The 23,009-nt window shown below is 52.8% G+C and overlaps 1 protein-coding gene across 1 annotated transcript in view; it reads right to left on the bottom strand.

Annotated features, from left to right (window-relative positions):
* The window catches only part of CEP164 (centrosomal protein 164), a 40,188-nt gene that overhangs the window by 16,774 nt on the left and 405 nt on the right, over positions 1 to 23,009 (bottom strand). The window contains exons 2-11 of the mRNA XM_019470531.1: positions 22,329 to 22,440; positions 21,937 to 22,150; positions 16,576 to 16,734; positions 15,552 to 15,680; positions 15,082 to 15,159; positions 12,253 to 12,363; positions 9,402 to 9,842; positions 7,800 to 7,883; positions 6,350 to 6,433; positions 2,628 to 2,713 (exon numbers count right to left, since the gene is read on the bottom strand). Of these exons, the coding sequence (XP_019326076.1) occupies positions 2,628 to 2,713; positions 6,350 to 6,433; positions 7,800 to 7,883; positions 9,402 to 9,842; positions 12,253 to 12,363; positions 15,082 to 15,159; positions 15,552 to 15,680; positions 16,576 to 16,734; positions 21,937 to 22,150; positions 22,329 to 22,440 (1,498 nt within the window). The remainder of the gene's footprint in view (positions 1 to 2,627; positions 2,714 to 6,349; positions 6,434 to 7,799; positions 7,884 to 9,401; positions 9,843 to 12,252; positions 12,364 to 15,081; positions 15,160 to 15,551; positions 15,681 to 16,575; positions 16,735 to 21,936; positions 22,151 to 22,328; positions 22,441 to 23,009) is intronic.

Genomic DNA, 23,009 nt, shown 5'->3' with positions numbered 1-23,009 from the left:
ACACACACACACACTTGCGCAACTCAACACAATTCCTAATAGAAAAAGGGAGATACTGTGCTGGTCTCCACATCAAAGACTGCTCCTCCACCACTTTGTCCTGAAAGACGCGCTGCCTATTTTCTCCAGTCGCATCTGCCGCTCTGTCGTTTGACACAGAAAGCAAAGTCAGCACAATCGCTTCGACCGAGATCTTCTATCGCAGTGGAACTGCAGGTACGTATCTGCAGAGACCATCGCTTTAGCACAGCAACAGACCGCTGGCTTTTGCGGGGAACCTGAGCTCTACCATCCTGCGCCCTGACCTTATTATCTCAAAGCAACCAATGTTCCCAGTAAGAGCGGGGTGATCTGTGGGGGTTTTGTTGCCCCCTGCCCCCCCCGATCTCAAAGCAACCAATGTTCCCAGTAAGACCGGGGTGATCCGTGGGGGTTTTGTTGCCCCCCGCCCCCCCCAGTCTCAGCACCACTCAGCAAGCGAACTCGGGAGTCTGTGCGAAAGCGTTTATCAAAGGAGGGCGAACGCTTACAGCCTTGTTAGCGACACTGGTAAGAAGGAGGCTTTTCCAAGTACAACGCAAACAGCTCTTTCTCCGTACCACGGAGTCCTGTGCCACAGACCCCAAGGGCTGAGCTGCTGTTCTCACCCTCCCCGGTACAGACTGTTCACTTGGCACTCTCGCCAGTGAAACAGCTGCTTGGATTTGCATACGGAGATGTTCGAGCTCCGCTGTGCCCACCAAACCGCATCTCCTCGTGCGCCGACTTCACACGCTAGCTTCAAACACCACAAAGGGGAACAGAAGGACAAAAGCTGTTATGCTTACAACACCGGGGACTTAACCGAAGCCCTTACGCTTTCTGCGGGGCAGCAAGCTCCTCCGGATTGATTAGGCTATCCAGCAATCCCTCCTCCGGCTCCTGGGCCACGGCCTCCTCCCGATTGGGATTTTCTAAAGCAAAACACTGCTCTTCTGATGTTTCACAAGCACTTTGATCCCTCTCGCTTTGCGGCACAAAAAAGGTAACGGAAGACCAGATTAGCACAGATCAGATGCTAGTGGCTGCTGCAGGCGGACAAGACAAGAGGGAAGACGGGACGGGCAGCTGACGTAGATGGGCACCAAGCCATGCCTGCCAACGGGACCAAAGGCACAGCAAAGCTCCAAACCCTTCCCACCACCTCAAGCCCTGCCAGGCTAACAGGCGGCTGAGGATTTGATGGGTGTCAGTCTCAAAATGCCGAATCCTTTCCCTGGACTATTCCCCCTCCCTTTCCAAGTCCTTGGAGAATTTCCCCAAGATAAGTCAGCCCTATCAGCAATACTCTCACTGTTGTCCCAATTACAGATGGAAATGTTGGCAGGCATGTTTACATCTACAGCCCTACTTCATCTTGGAAGTACAGAGAAGAGAGACAAGGCAAGCACGAGCTAGCTTTACAGGCAGAGAGAAGGGGAGTATGCACAGCTGGGAAGCAGGTACCAAGTGATAAGGGGACAACTCCCGCGGGCAGAACACGTTTTTGGGGACCTTCACGTGACCAGCTCCTCCAAGAACAAGGCTGCAAATGCCAAGTGCGTGCAGCCAGTCATTAAGATGGACCGCAGCTGCTTCTGTTCACAACTTTTCCTGGCACAGGCAACAGCTTCTTGGTTCCCAGTGCCCCAGAGTATATGTAACTCTGTGCGGAGGCTAAGAGTTTTGACACGATTCATCTATAAATGCCACATGCTGCAGCTCTCAAAGAGGGAGGGGACGGGCTCGAGAGAGCACGGAGCTCACTGCTCAGCACAGCGTGGCAACTGTTTTAAACAAGTTGCCACGAACAGGCTGAAAATAGCTCCCCTCGACAGTCTAGTCCCCGCAGTAACTAAGGGTCTGGAAACCAGCACTGCTCTTGGGCACAGCTGGTGCACTCGAGTGAGCTGTCCACATACCAGGATATAAAACGGCTTAACGCTTACACCTGGTCAACCAGTGACTTGCTCCAGGCCACCTCTATGGGAGGAAGTGGAAGAGAACCCTTCACACTGCAGCTGGACCCTCCCGCCACCAGTAACAGGCACCAGGCCGGCCCTGGGAGCCTTCAGCTACAGGCTCTGCCCGGTGAAGGGCTGGCAGCCCAGCAGGACCAGCGCTGACCGAGACCGGGGGCTGCCTCAGAACCAGAAAGCTCTGCCGTCGGGCAAGGGCCAGTGGCTAAGTCTTCCGTGGTTAAACGCCACAGGGCGCAACACACAATGTTAACAGGTTCAGACCATCTTGGCAAGAGCACGACTTTCGGAGCCTTAGAGAAAAGTCAGACAGCTGTAAGGGAAACAGAAGCCAGCTCCACATCTGCAGCAGTCACGAGGAAATGAGAGGCAGGCGGTTTTGCTGCCTACCCAGCCAGAAGCTGAAACAAAGCCGGAATCTGCTGAGACAGTACTAAGGAGGCGGCAGGAGAAGCGAGAGGTTTAGTGGGAAAGACCCTGTGAGAAGCTGGAGCATCTCAGGGTGTTCTACAGGGGACGCCTGTACAGGTTACAGTGGCCAGAGCAGAGCAGGGGCGGACGAGACAGGAAAGTCATCCGGAGCTAGAGCTCTCTACACCTCCTTTGTTGCTCTGACTGTTTGTACCATACCTCTCAGCAGCTTTTGTTCTTTTGCTTTGCTCTTCCTCTATACTGGCTTTGCTTTGGTCTTTTTCCTCTTCTCCCAGCTCCTGGGCCTGCAGGTAAAAGCAAACAGTGTGGAGTTTGCTGGCTCCTTCACCATCAAAGCCTCTCAGGACCTTGCAGTGGTTCTGCCGAAGGGCAGCGCCGCCCTGGTCCAGCACATCAGCGCTGGACAAACAGCACCCACAGGCTGCCCCAGAACGCCCAGCCGAATGTGCCAGCCTCCTCTCCGGCAGGTAAGCAAGGGTCTCAAAACATCACAGGAACGCCTTGCAGGAACGGTTCCGGCGGCGCAACTGAGAGGCCTGGGAGCTCAGCTCTCCAGGTTGTGCTAGGTTATGGGCTGGGGTTTGCTTTTTCAGTACAGAAGATGAACTCCCTGCCCGCGGTCAGCACTCTGGACACAGGTTGGGGTTTTTTTTCCTGAAGATCGTCTTGGATATCCAAGCGACACTAAACTCCCTGAAAAGCGGAGGGCAAAAAAACATCTCCTAAAACAAACAGAAATGTCACGCGCACGAAAGTGAAATAGTGTGCTGTGGCCGCAAAGCAAATGGACAGACACATTGGCCGCGCGGAATTGAGAGGCCTGGGAGCTCAGCTCTCCAGGTTGTGCTAGGTTATGGGCTGGGGTTTGCTTTTTCAGTACAGAAGATGAACTCCCTGCCCGCGGTCAGCACTCTGGACACAGGTTGGGGTTTTTTTTCCTGAAGATCGTCTTGGATATCCAAGCGACACTAAACTCCCTGAAAAGCGGAGGGCAAAAAAACATCTCCTAAAACAAACAGAAATGTCACGCGCACGAAAGTGAAATAGTGTGCTGTGGCCGCAAAGCAAATGGACAGACACATTGGCTGTCACTGGAATCGCAACAGGACTCAGTCCTGCCTCGCATCCTGCTTCTCAGGCGGATCGTGATGAGCAGCATACCCGCAGTCGCGCCTACCCAGGGATTTCTGGCTGCTCACTCCAGAACACGTCAGTTTGGGTGCTGCTAAGGAAGCCAGCCCCCTCGGTAACACACTCTGAGCAACTTCAGTTGGCTTATTTATGACATTGTAAATACTTGAAATACGAACAGCAAATACTTGAATGCGGAATAGTCAGCTGCTCCTTCTCCCACCTGCCAGCTACCAGGCACCTCTGTCCCTGCAGCAGGCACACGCAAACATGCACTGCGCAGTTCACCTGGGGAGGGGAAGAGCTTCCCTCTTCAAGCTGTCAGCCCTGCGTGAGAAAGGGCTGATCCTCCTCGCTGAGGTTTCTGCTCCCCAGAGGAGTAGCCCACTCATAAACTCTTGGGGGCCACAGAAACGGCGGGTGAGCTCAGCCCTTGCCATGCGGGAGCGTACTGTGGAGCAGGGCCAAAATAACACAGAATTAAAACAGCAGTAATTTATGCAAATGTTCAGTGGAGCAAACGGCAGAAGGATTCCCTGCAAGTGCTGTCACCCGCCATCACATCAGCCTGGTCAGAGCTCTCCCAGGCAGCTCCCCCTCCCAGCCTCCCTCCTGCCCCAGCATAAATAATGACTTCAATCCCCGAGAACCGAGGAGCTCGGCGAGTGCTTCCTGGCTCAAAACGGGCTCTGTCACCGCTGCCTGTGAAAGGGAAGAAGCCAGACAAACGGAGAACGAGGTCTTCCTGGGAACAGGGATAACCAGTCACAGGGTAGTGCTGCCGAGCCCACACCTGGGCCCAGTGCTGCACTCCGGCCCAACACGCCTTCCCAGGAGGGCACTCCCGCCCCAGAAATCACGGGCTGCAGGAATCTCTGGACACATCCGAGAAGGCGAAGACAGCGCCTGCCTGCAGGGAACAAGGGCTGGTTTTAAGCCTCGTCTGTGAAATTACCGTAGAGCCTTGCCCCTCCTGTTGCCTCAGCATCCTCGGCAGTCCCAGCACTGCAAGCAGCTTCGCGTTCTGTCCTGCTTAAACGCCAGGCTGCATCCCACAGAGGAAACCTCACACGCTCACAACACGAAGCCAGTCTTGTGGCCGCAGGGAAGCAGGACGCCAGGTAATGGGCCGTCTCCTCCCTCCGCGCAGCACAGTTCCCAAGGAACCCCGGCAGGAGGATCTCCACCATCTCCAGCACGCATCAGCTTAGATCGCATGCCTGCTTCCAGCTCCTCGCCGCCGTCACCCTCAGCGCAGCAGCAGTGCCAGCAAAGCAGGATGCCAGCACTTTAAACGCCTGTTAAGTGAAGGGTGAAGGGAGCAGCCTCCCCACTGCCAGCAGAGAAGCCGGGTCTAGCAGGAGGCAGCCCACGCGGCCTCTGCAAGCTACCACGGCGCCTGCCAAAAGACGCTAACCAACACCCTCCAATACTGTGCTCACGTAGCTGACAGAGGTGGGCTCCTTTTTTTTTTTTTTTTTTTAAAAAAAACAGAAAATTTTGCCAATATATCCAGAGCGAGGCAAGCTCACTACGTGGAGGTAAAGCCATTCCTACAAGCCAGAGTCTCATTTCAGACTGGCCTCTGTCTGCTGACACAGAAGAGCAGCTGCAGTTCTGCAGGGAGCACCATTTCAAAGCCACTTCTCCTCAAGACAGGGCTGTAATAAACTCAAAACGTGGCTGCTCCAACAAGACATTTGTATGCACGGTGATTGTGCTGCAGCAAGAGGGAGAGGGGGAGAACGCGGCAGGCGTGTGTTTTGTTTTCCCTTCGCATCTGATTATGCTCATTATTAGGCACAAGAGGACAGGTGTATTCTCCAGACGCAACCTTACAGACTGGATTGCTCCTCTCTGCTGGACAGGTGGTGAGTTTTCCACTCAAGGTCTCCTCCAGCGCAGCCGATCAACTCACTTACAATCAGAGCAAGGCTGAGTAACCCCAGCTGGAGCCTGACCCTCCGCCTCGCTGTGCGGCACGCTCTTCCAGCCAACACGCTGATGAGCCGAGGTGGTGCGGGAGAGGGGTACCTGCGAGGGCTCAGTAGGAACGTGGGGCTGAGGAAGCCAACTGGGTAACGTGCTGAGAAGACAAGGATAAAACCTCAAGACGCACAGCAATCTTCTTCAGTCAGAACCGCCCGATCACAGCTGCATCCCGGGCTAACACGATGCAGGAAGCGCAGACGTGGGCATGCTTACGTACGCTCCCTCATAGGCCACAGACCCGCTGCAAGGAGCCTATTTTACCCCCTACACGCAAGCAGGCAAGACGACCGAATGCTTAAAAATAAGCTTCCCTATACCAAAATCCATCAGAGGGAGTTAACCTCCTTTTCCTCCCATTTACGCTATCGTGTTCTGTTACACAAATCCTTTCCATCTGCTTAAGAGAAAGAAAAGGACAAATATACTCACAAAAGAAAAAAGTAAAACAGACTCTGCTTGCCACCGTTCCCCAGGAAAGCCATTTATCTACACCTGTATTGGGGCAGGGAAAGCACACGTGTGAGCCCGCACGCACGCACCCCTCAGAAGCCACCTCTACTCAAAGAGTATGTTCTTTGTGTAGCTACCTGCACCTCACCTCTGCAGAAAACAACAATGCACTCGTAGTGCTGCTCTAATCCCTGCCCTGCCATAGGCAGGGCACTTAACACGTCACTTCTGTTTGCCTCTGCAGAGCCTTTATGCCAATACCATCATCCCGCGATTAGCGCGCCACAGTACAGCATTTTACCCTGCCTATTCACAGGCCGGTCCCCGATCACAGATACAGCACCTACCTTGCACGTGGGGCCGTCCAGAACAGGAGACAGAACCCCCGCGTCCAGGACCTGCTCAGAAAGCCGACTCTGGAAACCCAAGTCCTAAAGAAGAAAGCAGGAAAGGATCAGTGTCTGCTGAGCACGCGCAGGTTTTACCAGAGATCCTGACAGATTAGAGCAAAATCCTAACACAGCTTGGAATCCACACTCGCCATCCCACTGACAGCAAGCCTTTTGTAGCACTAGATATTTGAACAGTTAGAAAGGTTTACAGGACATAGGAGATGGCTACACAAAGACTCAGGCCCGCGTCCAAGCATAGGTCGTATCTGTGCTGCAGACAGGCAGATGGCTCTGTTAGTGGCTTGACCAGCAGCGAGGTGGGTTTTCTGTCTTTCCCAAGGTGCAGAGGCACAGGCAGGCAAGGTGGTTTACGCAGACCTGCCTGCTGGGACGACGGCAGACGGGGGCTCTCAGTAAATCAGGATTCTCTACGGGCTCGGCCGCTGGGAACGCGCAGCGCAGAGGCTCCCTTCACTGACGGTCCCCAAGGAATCTCTCCCCGTGAGGCCAGGGGACTGCAATGCCACAGAGGGACCGCGGGGCGGTAAGCTCTGTCACGCTACCAGAGCACGCTTCCATGCCACCGACCACAGCAGGCAGGGGTGACACATGGTACGTCCAAAGCAAGCAGCAGATCTTCCCCAGCCTCTACTGCTCTCGTTTCTGATACTGCTGCAGACTTGCCGAGATTCTTCCTAAAAGTCAGCTCCTGCGAGTCGCTCACAAGCTATTCATTCTCCGAGATATTTCTCCCTCCTGGCAGAGTCTCTGGGGGTCCTCGCACTTGGCTGCGCACGCGGAGCGCGTGTGTCTGTGCGCACACATGCCCACAAGCGAGCACCACAAAAGGTATTGTCTGAGGCGGCAGCCACTTGCCAACACGCAGGCTGGTACTAACACCGATAAATAACGATATTCTCAGCCATTTGCTGGCCATGCTGCCCCTGCTCCCACTGGCAGATGGCAATGGCATTTTCCCGTGGAGCTGAAGAGATGCTGACGGGCATCTCCCCCCGCCATCTCCGGGCTACCCTCCTGCGCGTTCTCCCTCTGGGACCTTCAGGAGCCAGGTCTCCCGGCCATACAGACTCCCCTTAGAAAAAGCTGCTGAGCCCCTTAAAGCATAATTTTTACATTGCTTATTATTTTTCCTTTTTGCAATTATCCGAGTACAGTCCCAGCTCTAAGTGACCTACTTTTCCAGGGATATTACCTCACCCACAGACAGAACCTGCTAAGCGCAGGATGACGTTGCTGGCCTGTGCCACAGCTGTAAGGTCATTGCTCAGCCGTTAAGGAGCCGGGCAGTCAGACTGCAAGAGGTGGGCACAGCGTTAACTGGCTGCACGTTCCCAGAGGAAGAGGAAGCCCGCACCCAAGGGACGAGGAGCTTTTAGTGACTCACCATAGGCTGAATCAGCTCACGGTCCGAGCGGTTAGAAACTTGCAAGTCCTCCGCGCAGTCGCTGGTCTCGGATGCCTTCGAAAGCTGAGAGGAGATATGCATTACAGCCTGTACGTGCCTCACCCCTGCAGCTTCACCTAGGCATTTCCAACAAGACGACAACTGATACTGGGAAGACAAGTCTGGCCTCTCTAACGTAGGGAAGCAAAGGTGATTGAATGTCACAGGAAAGACACTAAGGGTGTGACGCACAAGACAAGCACAAAACACCACTTCACAGAGGTAAAGGACTGGGGAAGGAGGGCAGGAGATGGGACTGGGGAGGGCAGAGAAGTGCTCTTCACGTATCCCTGATAAAGGGCGCTTGCTTACTGTCCTCTGCTCCTTCTGCGAGGATCTCTGCAGCTCCGAGAACTCCCCAAATGGGCAAGGCCGCACGGAACAGTACCATGGTCTTGAAAGGACTTTAAAGTACACCTCGCCATGCCCAACCGCAGCGAGGACTCCTGTGTTCCCAGCCATCGTGAAACAATACGTAACCGTTCAACGTGAACACCCATGTAGCCCTGCCGACTTCAGCAGAACTACCCAGATGCATCAAGCAAGCATGCAGGTGAGTGTTCGTAAAAGCAAAGCTTTCACCTTTAAGCTCTTCAGGACAGAGCATGTTTTCCAGGCTCAGTTTTATAGCTCCTCGTTTCTTAAAGTCGTGACACATCAACGGAACTAGAAAAATCAGGATCAGCAGGAAGGAAGCTAGATTGGAAAGGGAGAGTTTTTCGGATCTCATATTGCTAACGTTTCTGGAAGACACTGAGTAAGAGTGGGTAGCGTGCGGCTGTCTGGCACCCCAGTTGCAGGGGCCAGGCCATTAACCCATCTGCACCTTGTGACACTGAGTGGTTCTTCTCCCGCCAGAGACTGCACAGTCAAATACCCTGGGTCAGCTGAGTGCGGTCAGCTGCTTGCCGGCTCTCCTCCCAGAGCGCGCTAGAAAAGCAGCGGGCAGACTGGAAGGTACTATGCTCGACGGACTCGAGCTACGGCTCTGGAGCCAGCCCCGAGGTGCCGTCCTTCCCCACTCCGACCTCGCGCCTCCCTGTCACACCCTTCCGCAGAGCTGCGAATATCGCAGCTGGCAGCTCACTTTACACTTTTGCCCCATCTCTGCGTAAGCTGAGAGAAACAACAGAAGGAGAGAAACAAAGCAGCACGGACAGCTGGGCTTGGTGTGAGCTTCATTACGAAACCTGCTTGCTTAGTACAGATGGCAGCACTGAAAGCTGAGACTCATTTCTCCTCCAAGACTCGAAACACGCGTCACGGTTCAGGGTGTTTGCCTCTCGGTTGCTTTGGACAGCCCTTTGCGTATGCATACAAGAATGAGTTCCTAGCTCCGTACCAAAAAAGATGCCGATCTGGGAGTTCAGAGCACTTGTGCCCCCCCAGGAACACCCTGCTGACTAGGAAAGCGCTTACGCCGACTTAACAGAAAACGAGTAAGTGCTCGAAGAGCTTTCCTGAATCAGGGCCTTACAAAGCAACGGGAACAGCCACAGCAGCTTCCGCACCAAACCCAACCCATGCAGGCAGGTCTCTTACTTTGCCAGCATCCAGCCTGCTGTCTGTTTTCAGATCAGCTGCCGCTTCTTCCCTCATTTCGTTCACTATCTTTTCATCAACAGACACGGTGTCGACAGTGGCAGCCAGGCTCGCCAGCTGATCTGCCTCAGCAGCTTCAGCAGCTGGAGACGCAACTCGAGGTTGCCCAGGACCGCCGGGCACCTCTGTCCCTGCTGCGCTCCTCTCCCCCGGAGACCGTGGCAGCTCATCAGCTGCGGAGATGTCACCTTCCACCTCAGCATCTCCCTTGCCCAGTATTTCATTCCCAGCGAGTTTCCCATCGGACTCCTCCTTGTTCTGGCCAGACAGGCTACTGTCAGCATCTCCGGGAAGGACTGGAACTGGAGTCGGAGGGCACGCAGCGTCAGAATCCAAGGAAGACTCTCGCCCTTCTTCAGCGTGTCTTGATTTTAAAGACTCCTTCTAGGCAGCAAGTCAAACACAATTAGAGCTACAACATTCTTTACCTCCTCTCCGGGAGGATGCGGGGGTCAGAAATAGCACGGGTTCTCCTACAGCAGGAAGCAAAATCGCAAAGCTTTGGGTGACTTCGAGACCAGTCTGGTTTCTTTTCATACGGTCCCTTTCAAAGACAGGGAACTTCATTAAGACAACACACACTCATTTCCTGGGCTCAGACTTTTGGTTTTTCAATCTGTTGCTTTTTAACTCACAGGGTCTCAGCGGACAAGAGTCAGCAGCGGCTGCTGCAGGAACCGTCGACCCCTGGGAGCACCCTGCGTGCTCTGCACTATGCCCATTTATGCTTCCGCATTGAACCTGTTCAGTGAGGGATGGGAATTTGCAAAAGACTACTACTGGACATTTAACTTCTGCCTGAAATTATAAGCAGAGAAGAGCAGGCAGGATGCAATCCTCCCACCTTCCGGCGGGACAAACCTGAGGGCAGGCACTGATTTAAGCCTCCGCTCTGAGCTCAGAGCCAGACCGTGACTAGCTAACACACTAGACTGAGAAATGGCAGAACCCGCCGGCCTTGGGAAAAAGCAATCCCCAATTAAAACTTAGTCACCCAAAGGTTCGACTGCCTCTCCCAGCAGTGGGGAGGCCCACAAAGCTCACAATAAAAAGCGCGATAGCCAGGAGGAAGCAGGAGAAGGTTCCCTCATCAGTATGCAAACAAAACTGCTAGCACGTCCTACTTTCTCGCTGTTTTATTAATGCTGTGGTATCTTGTCAAACATTAGCTGCATCCTGTGTACAGCGTGTACCATACACAGACCGCATATTTTAACGACGCATTTTTATCAAAGTGCAACTGGAACGCTGTCAGCTTTCAACCCGGAGCTGCGGCAAACGGAAGGAACGTCTCCTAGCACGTCATTTGTCTGAGAGACCTTCTCAGGGCTGAGAGCGCCATCCATCAGGCTAGAGAGGAGGACAGAGAAACCAAATCGCTGGGTACTTTCCAAAAAAACCTGCCTTTCAGAGCCTCACCTGCCATCCACCGAGTAATAAATGAAAGCTTATGGCCCCTTTCCACTTCGGTGCCTGGTTAGCAGAGGTTCACAAACACGCCACTGAATCACTAGCCAGCCACACGAGGCTCTGCAAAGGCCTTGATAACATCTTTATTCCAGCACCCCCGAAAAGCGCGTGCGAGAGGCACTTCTTTAGTGTTACTCCAGCGGAGGAGTCCTCCTTACGCTTCCTTTTATCTGGGGATGAGGGTGTCTGGAAAGACCGGTCGCTAGCTGTGCTCCCTTTTGGACGGGCTCGTTTTAGAGTTTTCCTGAGGACCTCTCCGCAGGACATCTGACCGTGCCCAAGAACAGATATGCCAAATGACACCAATCAGGATTCTTACGCTTCAAAGTGGTACACGGGTATTTCCCCTTCGAGGGGCACAGACCCCGCTACAGAATATACCAATGTATCCAGTAACACGGTGCACACAAAAAGATTTCTCTCCAGGCCAGTTTACCTCCGTCACTAGAATATCCCAGAATAATTTCTTTAGCTGGTGGAATCCTATTTTAAGGACAGATACAGACAAAACTTTTGTTAACATTACACCTTAACGCCCACAAATGCAACCCTCCAGAAAAGGGAACTATGCCAGTCAGACACACAGGTGGAGGAGGAGGGAGGTTTTCCTCGTGCAAAAACGGACGATGGGTTTTCTACGGATTTCGGAGCTAGGACAAGTCAGTCAGGTTATAACTGGCTTTACCTGACCTTTTCACAAGCTGTAACACGTTTTACCTGCAGCTGAGTGACACTAACTGATGTGAAATTGCTGCCTGTCAAATCATTACTTCCAGTGATCAGCCTAAGTCTGGAGAAAAGCACATCGATACCGATGGGACCAGGTTTTGGAAAGGCATCTGACCCGGAGACGAGCAGTCAGTATGAGCAGCAGCCACCGAAACGGAATCCTACTCATCCCAGGAAACGGGATGACTATGCCCCCTCTTCGGGCTTTAACAGGTTGAAAGTGAGATAGCGCAACAAAAAAAATTCACGTTCTTTCTACCTTTAAAAGGGAAGAAAAGAGGAAAAAGAAATCTCATGCTGCATACAGAAGGACTTTGCAAGGTGATGTGCTCCCCCCTTGCTCACTGATTTTGGGCTGTTCTCAGGCGCAGCAGTACAGAGAGAGGGTTAGGCTTGCCAGACCTCATCTGGGTAGCATTTGCCCGTGGTTTTTAAGTTTACGCCTCTCTCCGTGCACGTAATACTTTAACCAGTAAAAGAAACAAACCAAGCAACTATCAGATCCGCACCACAACACCAGAAGCTGCCTACTGCATGCAAAGCTTCAGCGGCATCATGCAAGCAGGACCGTGACGTCAGAGCCACTCATCACCTCTCTCAGGCTGCCAGCTTCCTCCGCAGGACTCCTTCGGTGCTGGAGATCAGCTTCAGCGACATCAGCTAACCGGCTGCCGCGGTTTTCCTCCTCTGCTTTGCTGTCCTCCTGGTGGGTGGGGGAACACATCCACTAGCAAAAGTCCTCACACCACCTTTCCAAGCTGGTAGGGTCACCCGCCTGCGACAGGTCACCGCCCTGCGTATCACCCACTGCAGGCACCCCTGGAGCTTTGGAAAGCTCTCCAGCTGCGCAGCTTTCCAACCCGCGCTCAGGAGCTCACAGGCCCAGGCTCCCGAACATCGAACCGTTCATGCTCTGCATGCCGTACCGCTGCCGCTTTTCCTGCTGGCCAGCTCGGCGAACTCGCTGTTCTACCAGACTCTTCCCAGCTCAGGACTCCCCACCGGCCGTGGCTCACTACGGCAGTTCTCAGCCACGCTCCCCCAGCACGGGAGAGAGCAAGGCTATGAACACAGCAGCCTTTCCTCCCCTGTCGCTAGCCATCCCCGCGCTGGTATTTTATGGATGTCTTTGTTTCCTGGGAACCAGCAGCACTGCTTCCGACATACATCTCTGCAGTAACGCACACGCTGTATTGCGCAATGTTTATTTACAGAGACAGCTCCCTTTCACACATCTCCATCTGGTAAAGAAGCCTTGCACGGCAATTTCCCACCACACAAAGGACCCCCTTGACTCCCAGTGTTTACCCAGAGATCGGCCTGTACAGAAGGCAGAGTACTAAACCTCCCAAGCTGCAAGCGCTGCGTCAGGGGATCACTTCTGCTGCCATGGGACCCTCTCCCCAGGCATCTCCCCAGAGATGCTTCCAGAGCTTTTCCTCCTCTTGCCCCTTCCGGCGGTACCCCAAAGCCCTTTTGTATTTTAGAGCAGAGTCTCACACGTCTGCAGCGACCGCTCCAGCACAGGAACTCAGAAGGCAAGAAAGCGGGGTTCAGGTGAGAGCTAACCCCACGAGCAGCCAAGCCAACCAAGGTGCCTGGAAGGGGCCCTCTTTCCAAGAGTACATTCTAACTACTACACATAAACCTCGCTCCTCAGATGCTCTCCAGCATCTGACCCGGGTTTCGTTTCCAGCGCCTTTTCCCCAGTTAACTTACCCCAGAAAAGCCCACTGAGGGGGGGTAGCATTTCTTTCCCTCTCTCCTCCCTCCCTCTCCCAGACGCTCGTGCCATCTTCGATGCAGCCTCCGCTCTCACCCAACAGCCTCGCGTCTCAGCAAGTCACTAAAACCACGTGCTTATTTTCTTTGAATACAGGTGCTCAACCCTGATCCACAGGCTACACGAAGCCAGTTTTTTTCACCACTTCACCCCATTGCTGCTTAGATTTCCCCCCTCTAGGGGCCTGCTGTACGAATCCTTTCCTCCTCGCCCTTTTGTAAGGAGGCTGGAGAACGGCTTGGGCTGCAGGCTGAGGCTCGCTCACAGGAGCGCTTTTCTACTGCCATCTCATGGAGCTACAAGTGAATTATATTTTCCAGTGGGGCACTAATATCTTATCAGGACTAAGATATCGCCCATCTGGGTTAACAGAGCCCGGCTGCTGGGCGGCAATTGCCGTTTCATCACAGATTCCTGAAGCCTTGCCGCAGCACTGAAATGCCAAGACAGCTCTTTGTTCCTGGACACGTTAACATTTCAGTGGCGAATTGGGCCCCGCCAGGCTGCTTGCTCTTTGGAGATGGGGGAGTCGGGCCTTTCTTTTTCACATCTACTTTAGCGTAAGCCTTTGCAGTTTCTGCCCAGCACCGCGAATGGGTTCTCCAGCAAAGGACTTTACAGCTTAATTTTCGTATGCTGTGAAAAGGATAAGGGAAATACTGTGAAACGCTTTAAAAGACGTTAATTTGCCTTTCAGATACTGGAACAGAGTTTTCAAAGCGGTGAGAAAGGATTAATGTCAGCGCAAACAGTCGGGCCGAATCACCAGAGCCGCTTGCAACGCACTTCCCATTGTGCCCTTGTCATCTTAAGCCTGATCGCTGCTAAGAAAGCGCGGGCAGAGCGCCCACACCCGCAGGGAGAGCAAAACGTCTGCACAAGGCCACGCGTGTACTGAACTCGCTGCTGACGCTCTGTGTCTGAGCCATGGCATTTATCAGCAGCGCAAGAAGAAAGAAAACAGGTTTTAGGTTGCCACAGAAATGTGGCCACGCGCGGTCCACATGGAAGCTTCTAAGATTCTTGTGGAACTGAGTGACAGCGCAAGAATGGCGTTTCCAGAGTACGTTCCCCCCTCCTCTCCCCAGTGCCACCATCGCAGCTGCAGCTGAGAATGAGCCTTCTTTCCACACGCACTAAAATAAAAAAGCGATGAGGAAGCAAACCGTTCCTCTTCCTCCCACAGCAAGCGCCGTGGCACCTCTCGGATCTGAGACCCTCTCCTTTCGGCTGTTCCTTGGAAGAGCCGACCTCCAGCTTGCCCATCGCACCTATATGGCTCTAAGTTTCTCTCTTTCTTCATTCAGAAAGAAACAAAGCTCCACGCTGTGCAAAGATGCTGTCTCCTCAAATCCCATCTACCAAACCGCAGGCATTCTCCTTCAAGCACGAACCTGCCTTCGACACCCACGCTGCTGTCCCCCGCAGACTGCAGCTGGCTTCTCATACACTCCCCTCACACTCCTCCCAGCCCTGCTCCCCGGGCTGTTCCTGCTCATAAGTGACACACGAACCTCGTCCCTCGGGCACCTCTCCTGCGCTCTCCCTCCCCAGCCCAGGCGCTGGCTGGGCAGTGCCGCAGCTCCTCTCCTGCCCGGGCAGTCTCTCCTGCCCGTCTCGCATCACCCGCATTCTTACCTCAGAGTCAAAGCTGCCTCCCAGGGCGCTGACATCCACGTGCAGGTTTTTCAACAGTCGTGCTGCCCCACGGAGACTCTAAAGGTATTGAAAAAGGAGATGGCCAGCGTTGAGTTCTGACCTCTGCAGTCCCACAGGCCGCACAGGAGGAACGGGGGGTTCCTGATCAGTGAAATAAGGCAGCAGAGCCATAGCGATATGCCAAGGCAACGAGCCTACAAACAATTCATTTCGGAAATACGTGGTGGCAGACGTCGATTTACAGGGAGTACAAGGAGAAAACAGGATTAGATACTCTTTGGTGACCAAACACCACACAGAGGAAGTGCAGCACAAAGTAAGGCCCAGAGTCAAATGGAACCGCCACGGTCAATCAGCCATTACCAGGGGAGCATCACGGTTTTCCATGCCTTGAGGCTTCACGCACTACGGTTACCGACACGCGTTAAGAGCCAAGGCGCACAAACTACCTCACTCCCGCTTTCTTCCTCTTCGTTTCTCCCTTCACCTAGGGCCGCTGTGTTCAAGGAACTCTTCTCTTCGCAGACCAAGCCCAGCAACTTCTTGGTCTGGCTGGGGGGCTTACAGGTCTCTGCAGGCTGTGAAGTCAAAAAGAAAGGGAAGTGAGAGGACAGCCGAAGAGAAAGGGGAGATGCAAGCCCACCGAGACACCGGCCAGCAGCAGGGAAGCTGCTGAGTTCCGAGAAGGTGCTCAGGACTACGCTGCTACCCTTGGTCTGCGAGAGCCACGTCCCGCTGGGAGACGACGCGTTCTTTATGAGGCCACGCTTTCCCTTACACCGAGGAGGCTCCTCTCCTATAGAAGCACATCCGCAAAACCTGCCTGCGCCTCAAAACACTGATTCAGTGAAGACCGTAATAAAACACAGTGTTTGAAAACACCAGTGACAAGACTTAACTCAGCAAGAAGAAAGCCTTCAGTGAAGGTGTTGATTTGTATGTTTTGCACATATATTGTTTTGTTTTCCTTTAAAAGATCAATTTGTTACCACTTAACACGTTTGTTTTGTTGACCCAAAGGTCACATTCTATAAATAATCATTCGACATGATTGTAAGTCTTGCGTTCATCCAGAAAATTGTTCTTTTTTTTTTTTTTACTCTCAGCAAATAGTTGAGTGAAAATATTATTTATTAGATTACATTTGGACACAAATCAAAAGTTTTACTAAAATGAACTTTTAGTTAATTTAGTTCAAACCCAGACTTTTTTCCCCCCAACAGTAATTGAAACAATTCTTTCTTTAAAGCTGCTAAACCTAGCAGAAGAAAGCTCGCCGCAAATTTAGCGCTGGGCTCCCTAGAAATAGCAAAAGAAAAGAAATACGGTGAAAGACAGAGTAGGGAAGTGGTTTTTTAACCACCGACAAGAGATCACAAATACTGTCATTTAAGCTCCTAAGTACCACCACGCCCGTGACCTCTTGCAGGGCGCGCTGTCCAGGGCCTGTTCCCAGGGAAGACGGAGCCTTACCTGCGCTCCTCCTTTGGCCGCGAGGCTGGAGTCCAGCGAGCTCCCCACGTCCGAGTGCAGCGACCCGCGAAGGATGCCGGCCGGAGACGCCGCAAGGCCACGCAGCGGGGCGAGGTTCCCCAGGGGCGCCTGGACGGGTGCTAGCAGGGTGCCTGAGGGCTGGAGCGTGCAGAAGGGACTCACTGACGGGAGAGCACGGGGGCACAGCTTACGCTCCTTGTTTCAGAAAGGGAGACCGCGCTCCCCCGTGCGAACGCTGCCTGCCGATACTGAGCCCACCACCGCTGCAAAACTGCTTGCGAGACCCCACACCCAGCAATCGCCAGCACGTGAGACGTGTAAGGAACAGCAGTTTGATTCACTCACACATTTTGTCTTCCAAAGACCCATCCGAATATGGTGGCTTACTTTACAGCAGTGAGGCGATTCGGAAAAATCAACGGGCGTTACTCCAAAACCGGAGCGAGAGAACAACAGGAGCCACGCTAGCTCACACATCTGCACGTACCCCCACACAGCACCCTCTAGGAGAGGCTCCTACCCAACATCACACACCCGAGGCAAACCGGGCAGCTTCGCCTCCGTTTGCCCCGCTACTCCGCGCAGCGTGAAACGAGTGAAGTAGAAACCGCTCTGACGGCAAGAAGCCTCCTACTCTCCACAAGCTGCAATTACCATCTCTCTTTAGACCGAAATCCAGGCTGCTTCCTCGCCCCCCACCAGTGGAAAAGGTAGGGGCAGCGGAAAGCAGCTCTGCTGCAGCACGTCCCTAAGAAGCTCCTGAATAGACCTCCCCCTTTCAAAGCACAGCAAGAGCCCTGGGAGCCAGCCAACGTCCTCGCCTCTGAGCAATGCACGCTTGACATCTCACGTTCCCTTCACCCAGAAACGTGACCGTTCTGCTTGACCTCGTGGAATCCCCCACCCAAGTCGTCTCACCCTGTGATACGCTGCACAGGTTAAACTAGAAGCAGACGTATGCCAGGGTTTCCTTTGTAGCACGCCAGTACAGCCAAGCGCTGTCGCTTCAGCAGAGCGTGTGTGTATTCGGAAGTCACGGCTCCTCTACTCCGCGGCCATACAAGATCACAGGCTGAAAAGAGAGTTAACTCACTCGCACGCTGAGGGATGGGGAGAGGGAGGTGAATATACGCTGATCCTTCTTCCACCAAGTCATTGCTGCAGCAATGGTAACAGGATAAATCACACAGTCTGGGCTTAACTAATTCTCTCCTACAGATGGCCGGTAACTACCTGTGTGCAGCAGAGGATGTCAGCTGTCCTTCGGCAAAGATAAACTCACTTCCATCGGGCTAATTAAAACTTTCAGGATAATCTGCAGTTTATCTGATATTTATAGCCATAGTTCTTAGCAGCTAACTGAGCGCTACCACACGCTGGTAATTAGAAGCCTGAGCGAGCGATTTGGTGGAGCCGCAGCCGGGTACCAGCAGCAGCAGAGCAAAGCAATTCGTTAACATTACACACAGTGACCTTTCAGTTCTTTTTTTTCTTCAGAACGGGAGATTTGGTAAGTTCTTACTAAATTGAGGCGATTACTTATGGACAAAGACAAACCAACCCGGAACGTTCTTCCCAGTGAAGGGCAGGATCCTGCTATAGGCAACGGAGGGAAAAAGTTTGGGCAAAACAGAGCAAAACGCTCCAGCTATTCACAGAGGAAGAAGGAGAAAATTACTTTTATAGATGGGCCCCATCACACCTGTAAGCCATCTTCATAGAACTGTAGAATGGTTTGGGTTGGAAGGGACCTTAAAGATCATCTACTTCCAACCCCCCTGCCGTGGGCAGGGACACCTTCCACTAGACCGGGTTGCTCAAAGCCTCGTCTGCCCAACTTGGCCTTCAACGCTTCCAGGGAGGGGGCATCCACGACTTCTCTGGGCAACCTGTCCCGGTGCCTCACCGCCCTCACAGTGAAGAATTTCTTCCTTGTATCTCATCTAAATCTTCCCTCTTTCAGTTTAAAGCCATTCCCCCTGGTCCTGTCACTACAGGCCCTCGTAAAAAGTCCCTCTCCAGCTTTCTTGTAGAGCCCCTTCAGGTCCTGGAAGGCTGCTAGAAGGTCTCCCCGGAGCCTTCTCTTCTCCAGGCTGAACAACCCCAACTCTCTCAGCCTGTCTTGGTAGGAGAGGTGCTCCAGCCCTCCGACCATCTTCGCGTCCTAAGACCACAACGGCAGCGGCCCAAGGACTAAACTGCGCTCAGACAAGTCGGTACTGCACCCACCTGCAAAACAATGGCCTGTAACCACTGGGAATACTCCTCCTCTTGTTTGAGAAAGCTAATTTAAACTTTTTCCCCTTTTTCTTTCATTTAAGAAGGAAGAGAGTCCATTTCTCAAGGTACTGGCCGTGGACGCAGGAGAGCTGACTGCCACTTATGGTCTCTTGTATCACCTTAACCAACTCAATCACTCTGGGACTCGAGATTCAGCAAGCAAAATTAAGCTAAAAACAGCTGAATAAGCTATTCCCCCTCAATTTAGATCGTGGGATCTCCAGGGAAAAGACTATAGTATGCTTACGACAAAGAGTCTTAGGGCCAAAATTAAAGATGATTTTGCATTTGATGTTGCCGTCCCACTTGATTTACTGCCCATCACCCGTTTTTCAGTTCAGCAGGTGCTTCGTGTCCTTGCAAAACTCAAACAAGGTGCCAGTTGTGCAGCGTTTGCCGTGCAAGGAAGGCCACAAACAAAGGCTTTTTCAAGCCACCTCCTGAGCTTTAGGAAAACCACTAAAACTAATGCCACATCTGCTTATGTGACCTCCAACAGGATGCTTTTGCCTGTTTTCTCCTGAAAATGAGCTTAGAAGCAAGATTTTGCACTCTCAGCTCTCCAGAAACATTTACAATGGAAGGGCCCTCACAAAGGACTGAGTCCTACCTCCTTCCCGCCTGCTCCTTCACCAACCTCTATTTTGCTGTACCTCCCCGCAGTTCCTCCGGTTTGGGTCATCTCCGCTTTCGTGTGCGGACGGAGGCTGTTGCTCCCCTGGCACTCAACCCGCAAGTCTGCTGCGACCTTCTCTCCCCGCACTCCAGGAGCTTGACCCGTCCTTCCGTTCCCTCTCTCCGCTTCTCTCTGTACTCCAGCACCATTAGGCTTCTGGGCAGCGCATTCCCCACAAGCATCCACCATCGGACTAAGGCGTTCAGGTTCTGGGCTGAGGCCTTTCTCACATTCCTGCAGCCTGTGGCACAGTTTCCTACCCTCGGAGCTACACTCCCTCTCTGACTGCCGGGCAGGACTTAGTGTCTGAGCCAGGGATGACCCCAGGAGGGGATGAGGCGGTAGAGGCTCTTCTGCAACGGCGTGCACATCCTTCTGTCTCCCAGCCTCGTGGCGTGGAGAGAAGCGACGGCTCACTCCCAGTAGCTGGGGTGCATTATCGTTATGAGAACTGGCTGAATCGCTGCTATCGTACTCTGATATCAAACCACTTTCTTCGTCGTTTCTCCAGCCATCTTCAGCAGACGAACAAACATGTTCTGATGTAGGATCCACTGCAGAATGAAGATCCACATCGATTCCTCTCTTTGCAGCTACCCCTTGGAAGCAGGGTAGTACATCTGTGATCTCTTGAGGGTCTGCGGAGCGGCTCTCTAGCGTGTCATTGCTACTGCCTACTTCTATATCTGCTCCTACTTCCATCTGCTTCAAACCCTTTCTCTCAGGTCTGCTGATGGTCTCATTGCTCTTGTATAGACTGATGGCTTGACCCAAAGCCTCATCTCGAACTTTTCTCTTACTTCTACGCTCGGATGCCTTGCTGTAGGATCTCAGCTCTTCCTGAGCATATGGAACATCAGCTGCCTCCTGCAAACCCCAGTCATCTGTGGGACTGGCATCAAAAAGAGTCATTTCATCGTTCCCGCGGTAAAAGCTCTCTTTCTCTCTGGCTTGCCACATGCCTGGACTTCTTTCCACATCCCGTTCCAGTCCTGTAGATTTCTCTCTGACTGAGAAGTGATGACAGGGCTTATGGACACGCTCACCCATCTCGTCCTTCATCTTCCACTTTTCTTTCAGCTCTTCATCCTCAGAGAGTAGGATTTTGTCTTCAAGGGCCTCTAGTAGAGTTTTGACTTTCTTAAAGTCTTGTGAATAGGACTTCTTTGACACACACAAAGGTTGCACCGGTGGCCTAACCTCTAAATCGACAGACTGTGAGTCAGAGGAGTCAAGACAAAGCTTTTCTCGCATTTCTAAAGGTGTATCTTGGTCCTGGGGGGTGTCTACGTCAAAGCTGCTAAAAGAGGAGCCTTTTTCTATCATGTTCTCCCCATCAGGTGAGGTCTGGCACGGTCTGCTGAACTTTGAAACGAGCAGGGGATGCAGTTTGTTTGGCCGTGTGCCCGCAAATCGCCTCCCCGAGTCACTTACGTCTGACGGTCGCCTTTTGCCTTCGTCTAGGCAGCCTTCCTCTCTAACCTGGCTATCTGGATCTGACTCAGGACTCTCCCGCCCGGGGGGCAGAACGGCGGAGGGCATTTGACAAAAGGATGTTGAAGGAAGAATCCCTGGCTGCATTCCCTAAGCAGATAAACATTAGCAAATAACTAAGACATATCACACATCGCTATATACACCCTTACCTATCTAAAGTAGAGATATATACTTATTTAGTACACAATTTATATATAAATAGGTGCGTAAGTTTTTGAGCACTTGAAGTTACACGTATACATATAAAAGAAAACGCTCAAATTGAAGGCTTGAGGCTTTCCGAGTCGAAGAGGTCTATGCCTCGAGCGACAACACAAGGCACCATCTTTCCCCCGGAAGATTTATCCCATCACTGCCAAATGGAAGGTAGGGATGATTTGCTATCACTTGGGATATAAAGGGAATTTGGTTACGCTTGCAGATACCAACAGCAAAGCAGACTGACCTCACACATCTAAACCCGTGTTCACTGCATGTGTATCACAGCGACACATGCACGGACACCGCATAAACACCATTTGTTGTCCTCTCCAAGGAAGGAAATCTTTCCAGCACTCCAAATATCTGCTGCTAAGAATAGCACCAGCCCCCTCGGCTGGTGCCGTATCCTTCTCAGCAATGGCATCGCAGGGCTGTGGCACCCCCACTCCAGGTCTCTCCTCCTAGACCAAAACTTCCCAACTTTTGTGGGTTTTGTGACCCCGCTCTTGTCGGATTTTCATCAGACTCGCAACCCTGCTGGACGGGATCCCTTGGCAGGGGATCGCTGTTCCGATCCCAAAGCGGCAACAGCACAGGATCACCCTCTAACTCACGGCCGCTCGCTCGTCCTCCGCCCAGCCCTCTTGCTCCTCCCAGAAGCGCTGCAAGCAGCAGAGCCTACTTACGGTGGGTCGCTTCAGTGACTGCTTCTCCTTCTTGTCTTTCTTCTCTTTCTTTTCTTTCTTCTTCTTCTTATCTTTTTTTTTCAAGCCGCCACGCGCCAGCAGCTTCTCTCGCTCCTGAACGACAAGCTCTCTGTAGTGATCATCACAGGGGTGGTCCCACGTGGACTGGCCGTTAGCAAAGTTGAAGTAGTAGATATCACCAGTGATGTCCTGGCTGCAAGGCAACAACAGGATGAAAAGGGAAAACGGTGTTTCCCCACCCGCAGGAAGCACATCTGTTGTGGCGTTACCCCCTCCCCGCCAGCCGGTACCCTGCTCCGCCACCTACGTGGGCAGCAGACAGCAGGGGACGGGCAGGAATCTAACAGGACAGCTGCTGACAGAGCTCTCACCAGGGCTTCCACTCGGGCGGTAACGGGGCCACGATGCCTTCCCTGGCCAGCCATATCAGCTCTGGCTCCTTCTCAGGGTCAATCCCGATCTCCCGTGCAAAATCCTGGATTTCTAGAAAAACAGAAGAGGAACCTGTGGAGACGGTCTACACCAGGCACTGCACAACAAAGCCGCCCTCCTCGGCTAAAGCAACGGGCACGCTGGGAAATCCTGACCCCGAAACGAAGCTGCCCAAAGCTGCTAACACGGCCCCGTGTCAGCGAGCACGTCCCAGCAGGCCGGTGAAGCAGGGAGACAGACCGAAACATGGCATTTATCTTTGCAGCCAAAAAGCTAGTTTTTCAGCTCTGCCTCCTACGAAATCCCATTTATTCTACTTTCTCCGCCCATGCTCTCCCCAATTCCTGTTTTCTTAATACACCTAGAAGCGACTCGCACACTTGAATCCCTTATCGCAGCTCCTGGGAGGACGGGCATCGGTGTCCTGGTTTCGGCTGGGATAGAGTTAATTGTCTTCCTAGTAGCTGGTACAGTGCTGTGTGTTGGATTTAGGGTGAGAACAACGTTGCTAACAGACTGATGTTTTAGTTGTTGCTAAGCAGTGCTTACACTAAGTCAAGGACTTTTCGGCTTCTCACGCCCCGCCAGCGAGAAGCCGGGAGGGGGCCCCGCCAGGAAAG

This window comes from Aptenodytes forsteri, unplaced genomic scaffold (assembly GCF_000699145.1).
Source record: "Aptenodytes forsteri isolate BGI_AS27 unplaced genomic scaffold, ASM69914v1 Scaffold187, whole genome shotgun sequence".
Classification (NCBI taxonomy): Eukaryota; Metazoa; Chordata; class Aves; order Sphenisciformes; family Spheniscidae; genus Aptenodytes; species Aptenodytes forsteri.
The sequence above is the reverse complement of the archived record's forward strand: the minus strand, read 5'-3'. Positions and strand labels throughout refer to the sequence as shown.